The sequence below is a fragment of the Dicentrarchus labrax genome, unplaced genomic scaffold, assembly GCF_905237075.1.
Source record: "Dicentrarchus labrax unplaced genomic scaffold, dlabrax2021, whole genome shotgun sequence".
Taxonomy (NCBI): domain Eukaryota; kingdom Metazoa; phylum Chordata; class Actinopteri; family Moronidae; genus Dicentrarchus; species Dicentrarchus labrax.
This window is the reverse complement of record NW_026136875.1, coordinates 222488-245457: the sequence shown is the minus strand read 5'-3', so window position 1 is coordinate 245457 and position 22970 is coordinate 222488. Positions and strand designations below refer to the sequence as shown.

At 41.0% G+C, this 22970-nt stretch overlaps 1 protein-coding gene across 4 annotated transcripts; it reads left to right on the top strand.

Moving 5' to 3' along the window:
* The first annotated feature begins 1488 nt into the window (after positions 1-1488).
* On the top strand, positions 1489-22523 carry oatx (organic anion transporter X). 4 transcript variants are annotated; one of them, XM_051394967.1, is made up of 17 exons: positions 1490-1869; positions 2310-2352; positions 2486-2526; positions 2643-2807; positions 6378-6451; positions 6550-6679; positions 7807-7910; positions 8195-8349; positions 8478-8646; positions 8733-8856; positions 10629-10744; positions 10920-10974; positions 11306-11465; positions 11782-11890; positions 18987-19065; positions 21854-21981; positions 22140-22523. In XM_051394967.1, the coding sequence occupies exons 3-17, from the start codon at positions 2500-2502 to the stop codon at positions 22285-22287; spliced, it is 1743 nt and encodes a 580-aa protein (XP_051250927.1). In that variant the 5' UTR covers positions 1490-1869; positions 2310-2352; positions 2486-2499; the 3' UTR covers positions 22288-22523. The 4 variants fall into 4 exon arrangements, with proteins under 4 accessions (XP_051250926.1, XP_051250927.1, XP_051250929.1 ...); XM_051394968.1 differs by lacking the exon at positions 1490-1869 and adding an exon at positions 1930-2218; XM_051394966.1 differs by lacking the exon at positions 2310-2352 and having other exon boundaries at positions 1489-1873.
* Positions 22524-22970: the final 447 nt, after the last annotated feature.

Sequence of the window (22970 nt, the reverse complement as noted above, 5' to 3'; positions counted from 1 at the left end):
ATCAGCACTAACAGTATATACACTGATATATTGATCAGCAGTAACCCTGTGAGCACTGGACTCCCTGACTGGTCCCAGACCAGCAGACTGCTCTGCACTGTGTGTTCTGACCCCTTTCTATCAGAACCAGCATTAACTGTTTCAGCAGTTTGAGCTACAGTAGCTCGTCTGTTGGATCGGATCACACGGGCCAGCCTTCACTCCCCACCTGCATCAATGAGCCTCGGCCCACCATGACCCTGTCTCTGGTTCTGTTCCTTGGACCACTTTTGATAGGTACTGACCTCTGCAGACCGGGAACCCCCCACAAGAGCTGCAGGTTTGGAGATGTTCTGACCCAGTTGTCCATCACAATGTGGTTCTTGTCAAAGTGGATCAGATCCTCACGCTGCCCATTTTTCTGTTCACTGTCTGCCTGATATACCCCCCCCCACTGACAGGAGCCCTGATATACCCCATAAACCCCCATCAACCCTATAACCCCTGTAATCTTCACACTGTATTAACATTTTTTATGTTAAATGTATTTAGAATCTCGAGATATGAGGTTTCTCCTGCAGAGTGGAGATATGTAGTTTAATGAGTGACAAGTGAACATGGTGACCTTTGACCTCTGCAGGGTTCATGAATGTGTCACCTATCTGCTACAGGTAAATCAATCACCTGCTGATCAGTCACCTGACCTGCTGCTGACACACACAGACAAATGTAAACATGTTTTATACATAAATAAAGTTTAATATGTTTTACATTCAGTGTGTTAATGTGTTTTATATGTGGGAGGAAATTAAATATGTACATATATGTGTGTGTGTTTAACATGTATCTCTGTCATAATGTGTTTTATATATATTAGTCTTTATTTATGTATCTGTTCATGTGTTTTATATGTATTAGTCTTTATTTATGTATCTGCATCTGTCTGTCTGTCATTGTCGTGTTGTCGTGTCATGCGGAGCTGAAACCTGCTGAGACATTTGTTGACTGAAACTCAGTCGGATGAATTCCAGGAGGGAAAAACTTCAGAGACTCAGCGAGAATCGAGAACATGAAAACAAACTGAGAGGACCCGTTTTTAACAAGTCACACAACTCTGCAGGACCAGGTCTGGACCAGGTTTAGGACAGTTTGTGAAAGTCTGGAACACTTCAGATTCAGCACTTCCTGTTACTGCTTTCCAGTGAAGTGTGTGAGCATTTTATTGTGAAATACCGACAGGAAGTCCTGAGTGATGGTCAGCAGCTTCACTCAGTCTGGTTTCATTCAGGTTAGAAGTGTATTTCACTGAAACTGATCTCATTAAATCTTATGAATAACATGAGCAGGATCAATCAAATCTGTTAACATCAGTAAACAGATTGATTTATTGATTGATTATTGATCTTAAAAATCTGATTGAAGCTATTCCTCCCAGAGAGAGAGAGAGACAGACAGACAGACAGTGAGAGAGAGAGAGAGACAGACAGACAGACAGACAGACACAGACAGACAGAGAGAGAGAGACAGACAGAGAGAGAGAGACAGACAGACAGACAGACAGACACAGACAAGACAGATTACGCTCAACCATTAACTGAAAAACAAATTATTGTTAAGCCAAGAAAAACAGAGAGAGGGAGGGTGTCAGTTATATTACAAGTGTCTCTCAACCACTAAACAGACAGGAGAGACAGACAGGCAGACAGACAGACAGGAGAGAGACAGACATACAGAGAGAGAGAGAGTTAGTGCCGACTTTTCTTTTCTTCTTAAAGTCACTTAAAATTCATGTCTATTATCTGCTTCTACACACTGTTCTCTCTCTCCACTCGTCTCTCCGTCCATCCACCCATCTGTCCACCCCTCCAGTCGTCCATCAGCCTGCAGACTGTAAGTACGTTTCCACTGTTTCCACAGAAAATCCTCTTTTCATTCTCCTTTCATTCAGTTGCAGCAGCAGTAATCTTTTAAGAACTCTCACCAGACTCCATACAAATATTTCACCTTTTTAGAGTTCACTGTAAAGCCACTTCTGCAGTTCTGCTGTTATCATAAGATATTCAGCAGACTGCAGAACGAACAGGCAAATAACTGAGGTCGGGAATAGTCTGGAAAAGATCTGGAATAGTTTGGAATAGTGTGGAAAATATTTGGAATAGTTTGGAAAAGGTTTGGAATAGTTTGGAAAAGGTCTGGAATAGTCTGGAAAAGGTCTGGAATAGTTTGGAAAATATTTTTGGTTAGTTTGGTCGAGTTTTGGCAAGTTCACATTTGAAAAAATAAACTTTAATACAAATTCAATAATTTGTATCTGTTTGTTTTGTTCTCAGGTTCATTCTGCTGGAACTGAACTCAAACCCTGAAAACACATCTGTTTGTATTATTATTGTTGTTGTTGTTGTTGTTGTTGTTGTTGTCATTATTAAATGAACACTTGATGGAGGCGCTGAAAACATTAGCAGTCGGTTGTAGAAAATATTTTAAATGTTAAATTTAAACTTTTAAGATCAAACTGCGGAGATGGGCTTCGGTGAGCTGCTGGAGGAGGTGAGTGAGCGTCTGCTGTAATCTGATTACTGATTACTGTGAAGTTACTTCACCTGAACACACCGGTCAAGTAGAACAGGTATGTAACATGTTCCCTGTCCTGTTGCCATGGTGAGGTCGGAGGGTTTGGCAGGTACCAGTGGATCCACGTGACTCTGATCAGTTTACCTGGACTGATGATGGCGGGTCAGAACCTGCTCAACAACTTCGTCTCAGGAATCCCTGCCCACCACTGCAGCCTACCGGCCAATCACAGCCTCTACAACCTGTCCCACCACCAGGTAACACACCTGTCTGTCTGACACTGCCTGAATGAATGTGATTGGTTTGATTGATGGATGAATGTGATTGGTTTGATTGATGGAAGAATGTGATTGGTTTGGTTGATGGATGAATGTGATTGCTTTGATTGATAGAAGAATGTGATTGCTTTGGTTGATGGATAATGTGATTGCTTTGGTTGATGGATGAATGTGATTGGTTTGATTGATGGATGTATGTGTTTGGTTTGGTTGATGGATAATGTGATTGGTTTGATTGATGGATGAATGTGATTGGTTTGGTTGATGGATGAATGTGATTGGTTTGGTTGATGGATAATTCAATTCAATTTTATTTGTATAGTGTATGTTTATAATGTATAATTCATAACAGAAGTTATCTCAGGACCCTTTCCAAACAGAGCAGGTGTAGACCGAACTCCTTGTAACATTATTTACAGAGACCCAACAGTACCACCATGAGCAAGCACTTGGCGACAAGGGCAAGGAAAAACTGCCTGTTTAAAGGCAGAAACCTAGGACAGATCCTTCGGCTCTAGGTGGGTGGTCGTCTGTCTCGACCAGTTGGGGTGAAAGAGAGAGAGAGAGAGAGAGAGAGAGAGAGAGAGACAGAGATAGAGAGAGAGACAGACAGATAGACAGACAGGTGCACAGCAACAACAGTAGCAACAACTATACTAATAGTAGTGACTGATGATGATGAACATGACAACAGCAACGATGGGGGACAATGAGCAGTGACAACAGCAACAACAGTAAAAGTAGCTATAATAATACTTTATAATAATAATAACACTGATATCAGTGATATTGGCAAATGTAGTCAAGCAGGACCATGGCAGGAGGCTCCACCAGGATCCATGTGAACCTGTGAGACGACAAAACACAAGAACTCCGGGGAAGAAGTGAAGTTAGTAACATGCATTAATGGAACATGAATGAGTGCAGAAAGAGAGAGGAAGAGAGGAGCTCAGTGCACCATGGGAAATCCCCCGATAGTCTAGGCCTATAGCAGCATAACCAAGGGATGGTTCAGGACTGACCTGATCCAGCCCTAACTATAAGCTTTATCAAAGAGGAATGTCTTAAGCCTACTCTTGAATGTGGTGAGGGTGTCTGCCTCCCGAACCACAACTGGAAGCTGGTTCCACAGGAGAGGAGCTTGGTAACTGAAGGCTCTGACTCCTGTTCTACTTTTAGAGACTATAGGAACCACAAGTAGCCCAGCATTCAGAGAACATAGTGTTCTAGTGGGGTAATAGGGTACTATGAGCTCTTTAAGATATGAAGGGGCCTGACCATGAAGAGCTTTATAGGTGAGGAGGAGGATTTTAAATTCTATTCTACATTTTACAGGGAGCCAGTGCAGAGAAGCTAGTACAGGAGAGATGTGATCTCTTTTTCTAGTTCCTGTCATTACTCGTGCTGCAGCGTTTTGAATTAATTGGAGCGTTTTAATGGACTTATAGGGGCAGCCAGCCTAGAAGTAACAAATGCATGGATTAGTTTTTCTGCATCTGTCTGTGATAGGATGTGTCTAATTTTTGTAATATTACGTAAATGAAAGAAGGCGGTCCTAGAGGTCTGCTTTATGTGGGAATTAAATGACAAATCCTGATCAAAGATAACTCCAAGATTCCTGACAGTGGTGCTAGAGGCCAAGTTAATGCCATCTAGAGTAACTATATCTTTAGACAGTGAGTCTCTAAGATTTTTGGGGCCAAGTACAAGAATTTCATTTTTTTCTGAGTTTAACATCAGAAAATTGCAGGTCATCCAGGATTTTATGTCCTTAAGACATGTTTGTAATTTTGATAATTGATTAATTTCATCGGGCTTGATCGATAGATATAACTGCGTATCATCTGCATAACAGTGAAAGTTAATGGAGTGATTCCTGATAATGTTGCCTAAAGGGAGCATATATAAAGTAAATAGTATTGGTCCAAGTACAGAACCTTGTGGAACTCCATGACTAACTGTAGTATTTTTTGAAGATTCATCGTTAACATGTACAAACTGCGAACGATCTGATAAATATGACTTGAACCAGCTTAGTGCGGTTCCTTTAATTTGATGTCTCTGTCAAGTCTCTGTAAAAGAATATTATGGTCAATGGTGTCAAATGCAGCACTAAGATCTAATAATACAAGTACAGAGACAAGTCCATTGTCAGAAGCTATCAGAAGGTCATTATTAACTTTAACCAGAGCTGTCTCTGTGCTGTCATGAACTCTAAATCCTGACTGAAAATCCTCAAATAAACTATTTTTATGTAGAAAGTCACACAAGTCTTTGGCGACTACTTTCTCCAGAATCTTAGAGAGGAAGGGGAGGTGAGAAATCGGCCTATAGTTGGCTAAAACCCCTGGGTCAAGAGTGGGCTTTTTAAGAAGGGGTTTAATTACAGCTACTTTAAAGGACTGTGGTACATATCCTGATAACAAGGAAAGATTAATCATATACAGTAAAGAAGTGCCAATTAAGGGTACGACTTCTTTAAGCAGCCTAGTTGGGATCGGGTCTAATAGACAGGTTGATGGCTTTGATGTAGAAATTATTGAAGTTAACTGATGAAGATCAATAGCAGAAAAACAGTCTAAATATATATCTAAGTTTACATTAGCAAAAGTTCCTGAACTTGGAGAGCCACTGATAACTGTTGATGGCAGTTGGTGATTAATTTTCTCTCTAATAGTAATAATTTTATTATAGAAGAAGCTCATGAAGTCATTGCTACTTAAGTTTATGGGGATATGTGGTTCAATAGAGTTGTGACTCTCTGTCAGCCTGGCTACAGTGCTGAAGAGGAACCTAGGGTTATTCTTATTTTCTTCCATTAGTGGTGAGTAATAGGCTCCTCTGGCATTACGGAGGGCCTTTCTACAGGTTTTAAGATTATCTTGCCAAATTGAGCGATATTCTGATAATTTAGAAGAGCGCCATTTCCTTTCAGATTTCCTAGCTTTTTGTTTTAACTGGGGGTTTGGTGGTTGTACCACGGTGCTAGTTTCCTATGTTTTAATAATTTCCTTTTTATAGGAGTGATAGAATCTAATATTCTTCATGGTGAGCCTGCAGCACTATCAACAAGATTATCAATTTCGGAGGGACTAAAGTTATTATAGGACTCCAGCGCAGTAAATAAACTACTCTTAATACATGTACCATTATCAATAAAGGAGGCAGAGGAATAAGTAAACATCTGGCACACTGAGCAGGACAGAGCAGAGGGAGAGGAAGAAGCCATAGCTAACTGCTAATGTTACTGAAGCTAGTGTCAGTGAAAACTATAGCCAAAAAAATAGTCGCTAAAAGAAGGAGTAACTCCGAGTGCTTAGGTAGAACTAGTCTACGTTTAAATGTTAAGGGGGAAAATAACCGCTGTAACAAGTAAAACAAATTTAGATTTAGCGTTCACTGACAGAGCTACAGCACCAAACAGTGTACACAGAGCAGGAAGTAAACAGTCAGTACGCTTACCGTAGCACGTAAGACAACAGGTGCTGATGAGGGGTGAGAAGGGTGTGATTGGTTTGGTTGATGGATGAATGTGATTGGTTGTTTCAGGTGGATGAGAAGCAGTTGTTGAGAGCTTTCATCCCTCTGGACTCTTCAGGAAATAAACTGGACCGCTGCAGGAGGTAAATGTTGTTTTTTTGTGTATTTCTGTTCAATGCTGCATTGTATTGATTGGTTGACATTTCCTCTGACATTACTATCTGTTCCACTTGTTGTTCAGGTTTGTGGAGCCTCAGTGGCACCTGTTAGCTGCTAACAGCTCAACTAACGTTAGCCAAATACAGACAGAAGGATGTTTGGACGGATGGACGTTTGACCGCTCTGAGTTCCTTGCCACCACCGTCTCCGAGGTAATGAGAAAACTGATCACTGATACTAATCAACATCGAGGCTGATGATTATTAATGAGGTTAGAGAGGTGATATTCGTTAGCACAAAGTTATTTTGATCCTGTAGCAGGTTATATTGATCCTTTAGGAGGTTGTATTGATCCTTTAGCAGGTTATATTGATCCTTTAGGAGGTTGTATTGATCCTTTAGCAGGTTATATTGATCCTTTAGGAGGTTGTATTGATCCTTTAGCAGGTTATATTGATCCTTTAGCAGGTTATATTGATCCTTTAGGAGGTTGTATTGATCCTTTAGCAGGTTGTATTGATCCTTTTGGAGGTTGTATTGATCCTTTAGCAGGTTGTATTGATCCTTTAGGAGGTTGTATTGATCCTTTAGCAGGTTGTATTGATCCTTTTGAAGGTTGTATTGATCCTTTAGCAGGTTGTATTGATCCTTTTGGAGGTTGTATTGATCCTTTAGCAGGTTATATTGGTCCTTTAGGAGTGTATTGATCCTTTAGGATCATTTCGGAGGTTGTATTGATCCTTTGGGGGGTTGTATTGATCCTTTAGGAGGTTGTATTGATCCTTTAAGATCATTTAGGAGGTTGTAGTGATCCTTAAGGAGGTTGTATTGATCCTTTAGGAGGTTGTATTGATCCTTTAGGATCATTTAGGAGGTTGTAGTGATCCTTTAGGAGGTTGTTTTGATCCTTTAGGAGGTTGTTTTGATCCTTTAGGAGGTTGTATTGATCCTTTAGGATCATTTAGGAGGTTGTAGTGATCCTTTAGGAGGTTGTATTGATCCTTTAGTAGGTTGTAGTGATCCTTTAGGAGGTTGTATTGATCCTTTAGGAGGTTGTATTGATCCTTTAGGAGGTTGTATTGATCCTTTAGGAGGTTGTAGTGATCCTTTAGGAGGTTGTATTGATCCTTTAGGAGGTTGTAGTGATCCTTTAGGAGGTTGTATTGATCCTTTAGTAGGTTGTAGTGATCCTTTAGTAGGTTGTAGTGATCCTTTAGTAGGTTGTAATTATCCTTTAGGGTCATTAAGGAGGTTGTAGTGATCCATTAGGAGGTTGTATTGACCAGACATAGATTGATCTCTCTCCCTGTCTTTCTCACTGAATCTGTCTCTCTTTCAGTGGGAACTGGTGTGTTCTCTGCGTCCTCTGAAACAGATGATTCAGACAATCTATATGGGTGGAGTTTTAACAGGGGCCATCATTTATGGTGGTCTGTCAGACAGGTGAGACCACTACAAAGCTATAAACAAGCTCTATGTTTTATTAATCTATGAATGTTTATGATTCTCTGTCAAACCTGTGCACCTTCTCTCTTTCTCTCTCTCTCTCTCTCTCTCTGCCTGTCTCTCTCTCTCTTTCTTTCAATCTCTGTCTCTCTCTCTCTCTATCTCTGTCTCTCTCTCTCTATCTGCCTGTCTCTCTCTCTCTGTCTGTCTCTCTGTCTGTCTCTCTCTCTCTCTCTCTCTCTCTCTCTCTCTCTCTTCCTCTCTCTGTCTCTCTCTCTCAGGTTTGGGAGGCGGTCTGTCCTTACTTGGTCATACTTACAGCTGGCTGTGCTCGGTTGTAGCTCGGCCCTCTCTCCTTCATACACTGCCTACTGCGTTTTTAGGTTTCTGAGTGGGATGGCAGTTTCTGGAGTAATCCTGAATGGAGTCTCACTGAGTACCTGTCTACCTGTCTACCTGTCTGTTTGAGAATGCAGTTCAGGCTTTAACATTTGTTGTTTTATTGACTCTCTGTGGAAACATACTGATGTGTACCTGTCCATCTGTCTACCTGTCTGCCTCCAGAGGTGGAGTGGATCCCGACTAAAGAGAGGACGTTAGTGGGCACGCTTACCTCCTTCTTCTTCACATTTGGTCAGATGATTTTGGCGGGGCTTGCCTATTGGCTGAGAGACTGGAGGAAGCTGCAGCTAGTCATCTGTGCCCCCCAGTTCCTGTTCTTTGCCTACAGCTGGTCAGACTTTCAAAATGAATGTCTCTAATCATTTTGCTCTCTGATTGGCCAGGACATTCTAATCTTCCCACTCTCTGATTGGACAGGTGGTTCTCAGAGTCGGCTCGTTGGTTGGTTCTGAACCGTCGGTCTGAGGATGCGCTAAAGACTCTTCACAGAGTCGCTCGGATCAATGGAAAATCAGAGATAATCGACAAGTTAACACTGGAGGTAACCTGTCTGTATTTCTGAATACCTGTCTGTCTGTCACATATATACAGATGTGTGACATCTGATCAGAAGCTGAGTCAAATCAAGTCAACTTGGGTGCCCGGTTAGCTCAGTCGGTAGAGCCGGCAAATCTGACCTGTGGCCCTTTGCTGCTTGTCATCCCCTCTCTCTCTGCCCCCCTTTCCTGTCTATCTTCAGCTGTCACCATCAATAAAGGCAATAAAAGGCCCAAAAAAATAACGAGTCAACTTTATTTATATAGCCCAATGTCACAAGCTTACCTCAGAGGACATACGACAATACAACCGCCACAATTCAGGGTAGGTAAAACTAAAAAACTGTAAAAAGTGAAAGAACCCTCAGAAGTCAGGTATCACGTCCTGAGGTCTGAGGTGCCAAAGGATGAGCACTAATTGAAAGTTTAGGGTTAAGATGAGTATTCAATTAAAAAGCCTCAACAGAGACAGATTTCTGGTGTCAACAGGGAGATTATTTCAGAGAAATCTGATCCTTTTTTATTTATTTTTAGGGTTCTAGCAGCAACCGCAAGGATTATAATTCTTTGTCCAAATTAAAAGCATTTTTGGTGGCTGCAACATTCTCCAAAACTTTATTTAAATTTACGTGTCATATGGGTCTCACACATGGGTGTGGCAAAATGGCTCAACAGCGCCCTCTAAATGGCAGACCCTAAAGCACGTTTCACTGAAGTGCTTGAAAACTTGTCGGCACATGTATCAGGTCAAGACAAACAAAAAAGCCTTTTGGATCCAACCCCCAAACACAATAGGCAGTTGTCCATTTTAAATGTATTGCTGATTTATTCTTCCTAGGGAAATCATCGAATTGACTTCAGATTTGGTCTAAAGACCATTCCGGTTTAAAGCTAATTAAGTTTTTGTCAAACAGCATGTCCTTGGTGTGGCACCAAAGTTAGGTCTTTTGTCAGTAACCAAAAATTTCCCACCAAGGATCAATAAAGTATTTCTGATTCTGATTCAGTTTCTGAAGAAACAGGAAGTTGTTGTATTTTATCCAATCTGCACCAAAATGACTATATTGAAGAGTTCCGCCCTGAACACATCTACAGGCCAATATTCAGTCATACTTGTAGTGCCACCTATTGGCAGCAAGTTGTAAGCCTGACATTTTCACGGCTTTATCTTTGAATGATATGCTGGTGCACCAACTGCTTGGGCCCATTTATTTTTTATCATGACTTGTTATATATTTTTACAAATAATTTCAGCTCAACATAATCCTGTAAAAATAATCCCAGTAATTGTCTGTTTCCTGTTTGTTCTTATGAGCAGCATGAGCATTAGTGTAGCTGGATGTGGAGGCTTGATTTAGAAATAATTTGGTTCCAACCATGTTTCACAGAAATCAATCACCTCCAGATTACACTAAAAACATAATTTACCAGAAAATAATCTGATATTTATGTATTATTTTTTTCCAATAATCGATTACTAATAAGGCTACTAATAGATGATTTTATTATTAGTATGAGGTTTTGGAGACACTGAAGCCATGTGTGGCTCTGTGAGACTTTATGAAGTGCTTTCTGAGAGATTTGACTACCAGAGGTGATGATGAGATTATTATGATCAATAATTTATGAATAACGGAAGGAAACAGTCTCAATGGTCAAACTGATCAGTTTGATAATCAATACTTCCCTGGATGGACATAAAAACTAAGATATTGGAACCTCTCTTTGATCACCTGTCTACCTGTCGACTGTCACATCAGTACCATGTGATCTGCAGGTTCTGCACTCTCACATGAAAAAGGAGATTGAGTCCAGTCGTTCGTCATTCACAGCGTACGATCTGCTGAGGACCAGAGGGATGAGACGGATCTCCATCTGTCTGATTGCCGTCTGGTCAGAACACCTGTGTTCACCTTTACCTGCTTCACTTTTATTAATTTACGTTATTTATTCAGACTCATTCTTTTCATTTTTGTCTGTCCACCTGTCTGTCAACCTGCCTACCTTTCCATCTGTCTACCTGTCTACCTGTCTACCTGTTCACCTGTCTACCTATCATCCTCTCCAGGTTCTCCACCAGTTTTGCCTACTACGGTTTGGCGATGGACCTGCAGAAGTTTGGGGTGAGTCACCTGATTAGCATTAATGCTACATGTAAGCTAACAACTAGTGACAACTTCCTGTACAGCTTACTCACCTCTGACTCACCTCATGTTGGATAAAAGATCGAAAAGTTACCATGGTTACGACTTTTATGTGTTTGTAATGTTGAATGAAATGAACAGCTGGGAACAATAGTAGAAAACCTGTTTTCCTGACTACCTTTTTACCTGTCTATCTGTTTACTTGTCTACCTGTCTACCTGTTTACCTGACTATACTTGTTTTATGTAGAGGACTTGTTCTCATTGGTTTAAACACTTCCTCTCCTCCTATTGGATCTTGGTTGTTCCAGGTGAGTATCTACCTGATGCAGATCATCTTTGGAGCCGTTGATTTTCCTGCCAAGCTGTTGGCTCTGAGCATGCTCAGTTACCTGGGGAGGAGAGTCTCTCAGGCGACTTGTCTCTTCCTGTCAGCCCTTATCATCTTTGCCAACATCTTTGTCCCCTCAGGTAACCAACACACACATCTGACACACACACAAACACACACAAACACACACACACACACACACACACACACACACACACACACACACAGAGTTAACAAACACACACATCTGATACACACACACACATACACACACACACACAGGTAACAAACACACACACCTGATACACACACACACCTGAGGACACCGGAGAACCCGGTTTAAGGCTGTAACACCTGTAGTTCAGCTTCAAACAACTCAGCGCTCTCCTCTACTCCCACAATGCACCTGGAGTTTCAGTCCCACAGCTGACTGCTGTTCTTGTGAATCCCCCACAGACATGCAGACCATCAGGACCACGTTGGCGTGTCTTGGTAAAGGTTTCACCTCGGCCTCCTTCACCACCGTTTACCTGTACACTGGAGAGCTCTACCCCACCATCATCAGGTGAGACTCCTGCTTCAGTGCAGGATGGAAAGTGGAAGGATAAAACACTTGAAAATATTTGAAGCTGGACTAACTGTCATTGCTGGGACAGATACTAGAGATACAAGAGACTTATTGATTGTGACTTCATGAAGACTTTATGTTTCCACACTGAACAACTCAAAGGATGTATTTTTGTAAAGCTGAAGGTACACCATTGGTCAGATGTGTGTCCACATCAGCAGCAGAGTCAACGACCCTGAATTTTACGTCTTGTTTAGGCTCAAGTGGGACATAAACAATATTTTATGATGGAGATGTATAGCTGTGTATCATCAGCATACAGACAAACATTTGTGGTTTGACCACATACAGGCTGTCCCAGATAAACCAATACCTGGTCCTAGCACACCCGTCGCTATGGGCGGGCCATACGGGGCCTGGCCCGCCCCTAAAAATGCTTGTGCCCTCCCACTTGAGGCACAGATCTCTTAAAAAAAATTATCATAGTAGCTAAATTTGTGTTGAGACATACTAATGTTGCATTCTTTATCATTAAAACATAAAAAATATAAAGAAACAATGGAGTGATTTTGTTTGATTGATGGGAATCTACACTGCAACAGCCTATCACGGCCTTACTGAAAAGAAAGTTAGGCTACGTACGTATCTAGCCGCTCAACAGTTACCGAGCATTTGAAGCTGAATGAGTTTTCGCCGTTTTACTATTTCATTTCTAGTTCATCATGGATATTTGTAAGTGGTTGAAAAGCCCACCAACAGTCTCCTCTGCCAAATCGGATACAACACAGACTCCTCCTGATGTTGTTGTTGGAGAAGGAGACCCTGGACAACATACCAGCCCACAAATACAACACGAGATTAACGTAAATGATGAGCAAACTTGTGACAGAGGAGATAGTGAGACAAGTCGGCGATAGCTGGTATTCAATTAAAGTGGATGGCACATGGGATCCTTTAGGCCAAGAAAATATATCTGTAGTTGTGCGTTTTGTTGACGAAAACTATGGTGTGTGTGAGCTTGGTAATGGCCACATATGAGAAAGGTGATGCAGAGGCTCTGACAGGTGTCATCATTGATGAGCTCACCAGCACCGGACTCAACACGGACAAAGTCCTGAGTCAGGTTTATGATGGCGCACATTTCATGTCTGGCAGGCATGGTGGTGTGCAGAAATTTCTCCAAAACAAGCTGGATCATAACATACCATATATTCATTGCTTTAATCACCAACTTCATCTGGTTGTGATTCATGCCATGTCCAGTGAAGCAGCTGTTAAGGATTTGGAGTATGCATACACCCAAAGTCTCTGTGCGTGTGTATGTGTGTGTCCCTCTGTTGACTGCTTTAAAATGCAATGTTTGAGAGATGCTTCTGGTGTTAAATCTAATATGTTGTATAGTCAAGTGTTTTATGGATATTCATAACATTGCTTCTATGTAATGTATTGCTTTAAATTATGAGGACGGATGTTGTAGGCTATACCTGGTCATATTGAATTTAATTTCAATTCAATTTTATTTGTATAGCGCCAATTCGTAACAGAAGTCATCTCAGGACACTTTTCAAATACAGTAGGTCTAGACCGAACTCTTTAAAACATTATTTACAGAGACCCAACAGTACCACCATGAGCAAGCACTTGGCGACAAGGGCAAGGAAAAACTGCCTGTTAAAAGGCAGAAACCTAGGACAGATCCTTCGGCTCTAGGTGGGTGGTCGTCTGCCTCGACCAGTTGGGGTGAAAGAGAGAGAGAGAGAGAGAGAGAGAGAGAGAGAGAGAGAGAGAGACAGACAGGTGCACAGCAACAACAGTATTGGCAGTGGCAATCCAGCAGGACCATGGCAGGAGGCTCCACCAGGATCGATAAGAACCTGCAAGACGAGAAAGCACAAGAACTCCGGGGAAGAAGTGAAGTTAGTGACATGCATTAATGGGACATGAATGAGTGCAGAAAGAGAGAGGAAGAGAGGAGCTCAGTGCACCATTGGAAATCCCCCGATAGTCTAGGCCTATAGCAGCATAACTAAGGGATAGTTCAGGACTCACCTGATCCAGCCCTAACTATAAGCTTTATCAAAGAGGAATGTCTTAAGCCTACTCTTAAATGTGGTGAGGGTGTCTGCCTCCCGAACCACAACTGGAAGCTGGTTCCACAGGAGAGGAGCTTGGTAACTGAAGGCTCCGGCTCCTGTTCTACTTTTAGAGACTATAGGAACCACAAGTAGCCCAGCATTCAGAGAACGTAGTGTTCTAGAGGGGTAATAGGGTACTATGAGCTCTTTAAGATATGAAGGGGCCTGACCATGAAGAGCTTTATAGGTGAGGAGGAGGATTTTAAATTCTATTCTACATTTTACAGGGAGCCAATGCAGAGAAGCTAGTACAGGAGAGATGTGATCTCTTTTTCTAGTTCCTGTCAGTACTCGTGCTGCAGCGTTCTGAATTAATTGGAGCGTTTTAATGGACTTATTGGGGCAACCTGATAATAAAGAGTTGCAGTAATCCAGCCTTGAAGTAACAAATGCATGGATTAGTTTTTCTGCATCTGTCTGTGATAGGATGTGTCTAATTTTTGTAATATTACGTAAATGAAAGAAGGCAGTTCTAGAGGTCTGCTTCATGTGGGAGTTGAAAGACAAATCCTGATCAAAGATAACTCCAAGATTCCTGACAGTGGTGCTAGAGGCCAAGGTAATGCCATCTAGGGTATCTATATCTTTAGACAGTGAGTCTCTAAGGTTTTTGGGGCCAAGAACAAGAATTTCTTTTTTTTCTGAGTTTAACATAAGAAAATTGCAGGTCATCCAGGATTTTATGTCCTTAAGACATGTTTGTAATTTAGATAATTGATTAATTTCATCGGGCTTGATCGATAGATATAACTGCGTATCATCTGCATAACAGTGAAAGTTAATGGAGTGATTCCTAATAATGTTGCCTAAAGGGAGCATATATATAGTAAATAGTATTGGTCCAAGTACAGAACCTTGTGGAACTCCATGACTAACTGTAGTATTTTTTGAAGATTCATCGTTAACATGTACAAACTGCGAAAGATCTGATAAATATGACTTAAACCAGCTTAGTGCGGTTCCTTTAATGCCAATTTGATGCTCAAGTCTCTGTAAAAGAATATTATGGTCAATGGTGTCAAATGCAGCACTAAGATCTAATAACACAAGTACAGAGACAAGTCCATTGTCAGAAGCAATCAGAAGGTCATTATTAACTTTAACCAGAGCTGTCTCTGTGCTGTGATGAACTCTAAATCTTGGCTGAAAATCCTCAAATAAACTATTGTTATGTAGAAAGTCACACAACTCTTTGGCGACTACCTTCTCCAGAATCTTAGAGAGGAAGGGGAGGTTAGAGATTGGTCTATAGTTGGCTAAAACCCCTGGGTCAAGAGTGGGCTTTTTAAGAAGGGGTTTAATTACAGCTGCTTTAAAGGACTGTGGTACATATCCTGATAATAAAGAAAGATTAATCATATCCAGTAAAGAAGTGCCAATTAAGGGAACAACTTCTTTAAGCAGCCTAGTTGGGATCGGGTCTAATAGACAGGTTGATGGCTTTGATGAAGAAATGATTGAAGTTAACTGATGAAGATCGATAGCAGAAAAACAGTCTAAATATATATCTAAGTTTACATTAGCAAAAGTCCCTGAACTTGGAGAGCCACTGATAACTGTTGATGGCAGTTGGTGATTAATTTTCTCTCTAATAGTAATAATTTTATTATAGAAGAAGCTCATGAAGTCGTTGCTACTTAAGTTTATGGGGATATGTGGCTCAATAGAGCTGTGAATCTCTGTCAGCCTGGCTTCAGTGCTGAAGAGGAACCTAAGGTTATTCTTATTTTCTTCTATTAGTGTTGAGTAATAGGCTCCTCTGGCATTACGGAGGGCCTTTCTATAGGTTTTAAGATTATCTTGCCAAATTGAGCGATATTCTGATAATTTGGAAGAGCGCCATTTCCTTTCGGATTTCCTAGCTATTTGCTTTTAACTGGCGGGTTTGGTGGTTATACCACGGTGCTAGTCTCCTATGTTTTAATAATTTCCTTTTTATAGGAGCGATAGAGTCTAATGTTCTTCGTAGTGAGCCTGTAGCACTATCAACAAGATTATCAATTTCAGAGGGACTAAAGTCGTTATAGGATTCTGTTAAATTCAGACATGGCATTGAATTAAACACTGAAGGAATCTCCTCCTTAAATTTAGCTACAGCACTGTCAGATAGACATCTGCTGTAGGAAGTTTTGCCTAATGGCTTATAATCTAATAATAGAAATTCAAAAGTTATTAAATAATGCTCAGATAGGAAAGGATTATGTGGGAAGACTATTAAATGTTCAATATCAATGCCATATGAAAGAACGAGGTCAAGAGTGTGATTAAAACAATGAGTTGGTTTATTTACACTCTGACATAACCATGTTGTTGTTGGTTATGTTTAATGTGATGATTACATGCTGCGCAAATAGAGTATAGGATTAAAAAAAATATACGTACTGTAGGCTAATAATAATTGTGTCCTCCCAGGCATTTCATATGCCCCCCTTAAGACTGAGGTCTTGGTCCTAGTCCACTGGAGTCTATTAATAAGATTGTTAATATTAATATGAGAAGGAAGACAAACTCAAATTTTAACATAGTTTCTTTCAGGACCTCCATCAGTTGTAGTGTTTTTGTTGTTGTTGTTGTTGTTGTTGTTGTTGTTGTTGTCAAGATGTAAATACAGAGAATTCAAACTATTGATGATTCCGTTTCTTGATAATAATGTGATATTTAATCAGATAATCTATTTATGTGTGAGTATTGATCTCATATTAGAGAAAAAATTAATCACCAACTGCCATCAATAGTTACCAGTGGCTCTCCAAGTTCAGGGACTTCTGTCAATGTAAACTTACATATATATTTAGACTGTTTTTCTGCTATCGATCTTCATCAGTTAACTTCAATCATTTCTTCATCAAAGCCATCAACCTGTCTATTAGACCCGATCCCAACTAGGCTGCTTAAAGAAGTTGTTCCCTTAATTGGCACTTCTTTACTGGATATGATTAATCTTTCTTTATTATCAGGATATGTACCACAGTCCTTTAAAGCAGCTGTAATTAAACCCCTTCTTAAAAAGTCCACTCTTGACCCAGGGGTTTTAGCCAACTATAGACCGATTTCTAACTCCCCTTCCTCTCTAAGATTCTGGAGAAGGTAGTCGCCAAAGAGTTGTGTGAATTTCTACATAACAATAGTTTATTTGAGGATTTTCAGCCAAGATTTAGAGTTCATCACAGCACAGAAACAGCTCTGGTTAAAGTTAATAATGACCTTCTGACTGCTTCTGACAATGGACTTGTCTCTGTACTTGTATTATTAGATCTTAGTGCTGCATTTGACACCATTGACCATAATATTCTTTTGGAGAGACTTGAGCATCAAATTGGCATTAAAGGAACCGCACTAAACTGGTTTAAGTCATATTTATCAGATTGCTCGCACTTTGTACATGTTAACGATGAATCTTCAATAAATACTACAGTTAGTCATGGAGTTCCACAAGATTCTGTACTTGGACCAATACTATTTACTTTATATATGCTCCCTTTAGGCAACATTATTAGGAATCACTCCATTAACTTTCACTGTTATGCAGATGATACGCAGTTATATCTATCAATCAAGCCCAATGAAATTAATCAATTATCTAAATTACAAACATGTCTTAAGGACATAAAATCCTGGATGACCTGCAATTTTCTGATGTTAAACTCAGAAAAAACCTAAATTCTTGTTCTTGGCCCCAAAAACCTTAGAGACTCACTTTCTAAAGATATAGTTACTCTAGATGGCATTAACTTGGCCTCTAGCACCACTGTCAGGAATCTTGGAGTTATCTTTGATCAGGATTTGTCATTTAACTCCCACATAAAGCAGACCTCTAGGACTGCCTTCTTTCATTTACGTAATATTAGAAAAATTAGCCATCCTATCACAGACAGATGCAGAAAAACTAATTCATGCATTTGTTACTTCAAGGTTGGATTACTGCAACTCTTTATTATCAGGTTGCCCCAATAAGTCCATTAAAACGCTCCAATTAATTCAGAACGCTGCAGCACGAGTACTGACAGGAACTAGAAAAAGAGATCACATCTCTCCTGTACTAGCTTCTCTGCATTGGCTCCCTGTAAAATGTAGAATAGAATTTAAAATCCTCCTCCTCACCTATAAAGCTCTTCATGGTCAGGCCCCTTCATATCTTAAAGAGCTCATAGTACCCTATTACCCCTCTAGAACACTACGTTCTCTGAATGCTGGGCTACTTGTGGTTCCTATAGTCTCTAAAAGTAGAACAGGAGCCAGAGCCTTCAGTTACCAAGCTCCCCTCTTGTGGAACCAGCTTCCATTTGTGGTTCGGGAGGCAGACACCCTCACCACATTCAAGAGTAGGCTTAAGACATTCCTCTTTGATAAAGCTTATAGTTAGGGCTGGATCAGGTGAGTCCTGAACCATCCCTTAGTTATGCTGCTATAGGCCTAGACTATCAGGGGATTTCCCATGGTGCACTGAGCTCCTCCCTTCCTCTCTCTTTCTGCACTCATTCATGTCCCATTAATGCATGTTACTAACTTCACTTCTTCCCCGGAGTTCTTGTTCTTTCTCGTCTCGCAGGTTCTTGTCGATCCTGGTGGAGCCTCCTGCCATGGTCCTGCTAGATTGCCATTGCCAATACTGTTGTTGCTGTCCACCTGTCTGTCTGTCTCTCGCTCTCTCTCTCTCTGCCTCTCTCTCTCTCTCTCTCTCTCTCTCACCCCAACTGGTCGAGACAGACGACCACCCACCTAGAGCCGGAGGATCTGTCCTAGGTTTCTGCCTTTTAACAGGCAGTTTTTCCTTGCCCTTGTCGCCAAGTGCTTGCTCATGGTGGTACTGTTGGGTCTCTGTAATTAATGTTTTAAAGAGTTCGGTCTAGACCTGCTCTATTTGAAAAGTGTCCTGAGATAACTTCTGTTATGAATTGGCGCTATACAAATAAAATTGAATTGAAAATTGAACTGAATGATGTGTGTTGTGTTTTCAGGCAGACAGGAATGGGCTTCGTCTCCACCATGGCGAGAGTCGGCAGCATGGCTGCCCCCGCAGTCCTCATCCTGGATGAGGTGAAATCACTTATCCAAACCTTGTTAAGAAACCAAAACATTCAATAATTAATTTTCGTCATAGATCAATATAAATGCAGTGAACAGTAAGGTGAAGATCCATCAAAGAATGAATACATGAAAACAAGACTGATGTCCAGATTTAGGGACTGAGGTCCAGCTGTAGTGTTGGGGGTTGTGGACAGCATATGTTTTAATTTCCAGAGCTGCAGCTGCTATTTAATGCATTTTAATTAATTTGTATTATAATATTATTATTTAGTTTCTGTATTTTGCTTTTCTCAGTATGAATTCAGTCTGTGACACGACAAATAGACAAAATGAACTGAATAACTGACCAACTGACTAACTAACTGAATAACTGATTAACTGACTAATTTTTTCATTTACGTAATATTACAAAGATTAGACACATCCTATCACAGGCAGATGCAGAAAAACTAATCCATGCATTTGATACTTCAAGGCTGGATTACTGCAACTCTTTATTATCAGGTTGCCCCTATAAGTCCATTAAAACGCTCCAATTAATTCAGAACGCTGCAGCACGAGTACTGACAGGAGCTAGAAAAAGAGATCACATCTCTCCTGTACTAGCTTCTCTGCACTGGCTCCCTGTAAAATGTAGAATAGAATTTAAAATCCTCCTCCTCGCCTATAAAGCTCTTCATGGTCAGGCCCCTTCATATCTTAAAGAGCTCATAGTACCCTATTACCCCTCTAGAACACTACGTTCTCTGAATGCTGGGCTACTTGTGGTTCCTATAGTCTCTAAAAGTAGAACAGGAGCCAGAGCCTTCAGTTACCAAGCTCCTCTCCTGTGGAACCAGCTTCCAGTTGTGGTTCGGGAGGCAGACACCCTCACCACATTCAAGAGTAGGCTTAAGACATTCCTCTTTGATAAAGCTTATAGTTAGGGCTGGATCAGGTGAGTCCTGAACCATCCCTTAGTTATGCTGCTATAGGCCTAGACTATCGGGGGATTTCCCATGGTGCACTGAGCTCCTCCCTTCCTCTCTCTTTCTGCACTCATTCATGTCCCATTAATGCATGTTACTAACTTCACTTCTTCCCCGGAGTTCTTGTGCTTTCTCATCTTGCAGGTTCTTATTGATCCTGGTTATTTTCTTCTGTTAGTGCTCTATTAGTAGATAATCATGCCAAATTGAGCGATATTCTAATAATTTAGAAGAGCGCCATTTCCTTTCCGACTTCCTTGTTTTTTCCTTTAATTGGCGGGTTTGGTGGTTGTACCAAGGTGCTAGTTTCCTAGGTTTTAATATTTTCCTTTTTTACACAGAAGCGCAATCATAACGTATCCGGACACCAAAAGAGCGGTAGAGCCAACATTAAACAGAGACCCAACAGACCACCGAGCAGCACGGCACAAGGGCAGGAAACGCCTAAACGCGGCAGATCCTCCGGCAGGGGGGGCTGCACCAGTGGGGGGGGGGGGGGGGGGGGCACAACAGACAGACAGGTGCACACAACAACAGATGGCAATGGCAGTCAAGCAGGACCAGGCAGGAGGCCCACCAGGATCCAGAAACCCACAAGCACAAAACTCCGGAGAGTGGGTAGTAACATGCATTAAAGGGACAGAACGACAAAGAGGACCAGTCACCAGGAAATCCCCGATAGTCAGGCCTAAGCACAAACTAAGGGATGGTTCAGGACTCACCGATCCAGCCCAACAAAGCTTACAAAGAGGATGTCAAGCCACCTAAAGTGGTGAGGGTGCGCCCCCAACCACAACGGAAGCGGTTCCACAGGAGAGGGCTGGACTGAAGGCCGGCCCGTTCACTTAGAACTATAGGAACCACAAGTAGCCCAGCATCAGAACGTAGTGTCAGGGGGAATAGGGTACTAGAGCTCTTAAGAAGAAGGGGCCGACCAGAAACTTAAGGGAGGAGGAGTATTTAAATTCAATTCTACATTTTATAGGAGCCAATGCAGAGACTAGTACAGGAGAGATGTGATCTCTTTTCAGTTCCTGTCAGTACCGTGCCAGCGTTCTGAATAAGGGCGTTTAATGGACTTATTGGGGCAACCTGATAATAAAGGTTGCAGTAATCCAGCCTGAAGTAACAAATCATGGATAGTTTTCTGCTCGCTGTGATAGTATGTGTCTAATTTTCTAATATTACGTAAATGAAAGAAGGCAGTCCTAGAGGTCTGCTTTATGTGGGATTAAAACAAATCCGATCAAAGATAACTCCAAGATTCCTGACAGTGGTGCTAGAGGCCAAGTAAGCCATCTAGAGTACTAACTGACAATGAGTCTCTAAGGTTTTGGGGCCAAGAACAAGAATTTCGGTTTCGAGTTAAATAGGAGTAATAGAGTCTAATGTTGACTGTAGTGAGCCTGCAGCCCTATCAACAAGATTATCAATTTCGGAGGGATTAAAGTTGTGATATTCAGACATGGCATTGAATTAAACACTGATGGAATCTCCTCCTTAAATTTAGCTACAGCACTGTCAGATAGACATCTGCTGTAGGAAGTTTTGCCTAATGGCTTATAATCTAATAGTATGAATTCAAAAGTTATTAAATAATGGTCAGATAGGAAAGGATTATGTGGGAAGACTATTAAATGTTCAATATCAATGCCATATGATAAAACAAGGTCAAGAGTGTGATTAAAATTAACTAAACAACTGACTTACTTTGTGTTATTTTATATGGATTATGTTTTTATGTTCATTCTATTTGCATCTTATTTGTATCTTTCTTACAACAATCATGCTAAGTAATGCTAACAGTACTGATGGACTACATTTCCCAGGTACTCCCTGCTCTGCCCAGTGTGGTGTATGGGGGGGCGGCGGTGTTGGCAGGCTGCTTCGCCTGCTTCCTGCCGGAGACGCTGAACATGCCACTGCCCGACACCATCGAGGATGTGGAGAACAAATGGTGAGCTGAGGGATAGCAGTTTGCTTTATTAGCAGTATTAGCTTAGCACTATAATATCACAGAGTGATGCTAATACTAAGCTGAGCTAGTAACACTGCTGATTATTGTCAACCTTATCAATAAAAAAATATCAATAACTGAAGATTGTTTGTTTGAAGGTCTGGAAGAAGTCCCACCCCCCCACAACAAGAAAGCGTGTCATTGAATGAGGGTGGGGCTTTGGGGCATGTGGGCGTGGTCATGACCGAAGGCGTGGCTTTAAAAGAGATGAAGGATTCAGAAGGGACCGGACTCAACGCGCTCTGACCAATCAGACGACACCAGTCACACTGAACCCCCACCAATCGGACAGCTGGACTCATTAATGACAAGATAAATGAACCAATGAGAATCAAAGAGTGATACGTTTCAGTGTAAAAGTACAAAGAAAATTTCACAATTTAAACATTGAAATCTATTTTAAATGAGTTTAAATCAATTAAGTCAGATGTTTGATTATGTATTGATTAGATAATAATAAAGCCACAACAGTGATGAAACAACAGCTGCTGTCATCAATTAAGATAAATCAGTCATCACTAATAAAACCGTGATCAATGATTGATGGATAAATGATCATGTATGTATTAGTTTTTTATATTGCCCTCCATGCAAGATGATAACGCCAGTGTCTGGTGGCGTGGTCAGGTACCCTCGCAGGTTATCTAGCATGCAGACTATGCTGATGTCAGTGGTTTCTAAAGGTCTGACGTGACACTCGGGTGCATCATACCTCCTTTAAATGTGCCTGGCCTTGAGTGGCATTCACCATCCGGTTCCGCAGGGCACTGTTGACGATAAAGCTGTCATCAGCATGGGATGTGGCCAAAGGACGTCCACTTTTATACCTTTCTGTGTGTCTAATAATAATTATTATTATTATTATGAGAAATAACTTGATGTGCTCATGTTTTGGGAACAAAATTTAAAGTTTTAAATTAAGTCTTAAA

Coding starts and splice junctions, on each gene's coding strand:
- oatx (XM_051394966.1), top strand. CDS start 1,768: ATGTCTATTATCTGCTTCTACACACTGTTCTCTCTCTCCACTCGTCTC. Junction 11,891..18,986: donor CTCTACCCCACCATCATCAG/GTGAGACTCCTG, acceptor TTGTGTTTTCAG/GCAGACAGGAATGGGCTTCG. Junction 21,982..22,139: donor GAGGATGTGGAGAACAAATG/GTGAGCTGAGGG, acceptor GTTTGTTTGAAG/GTCTGGAAGAAGTCCCACCC.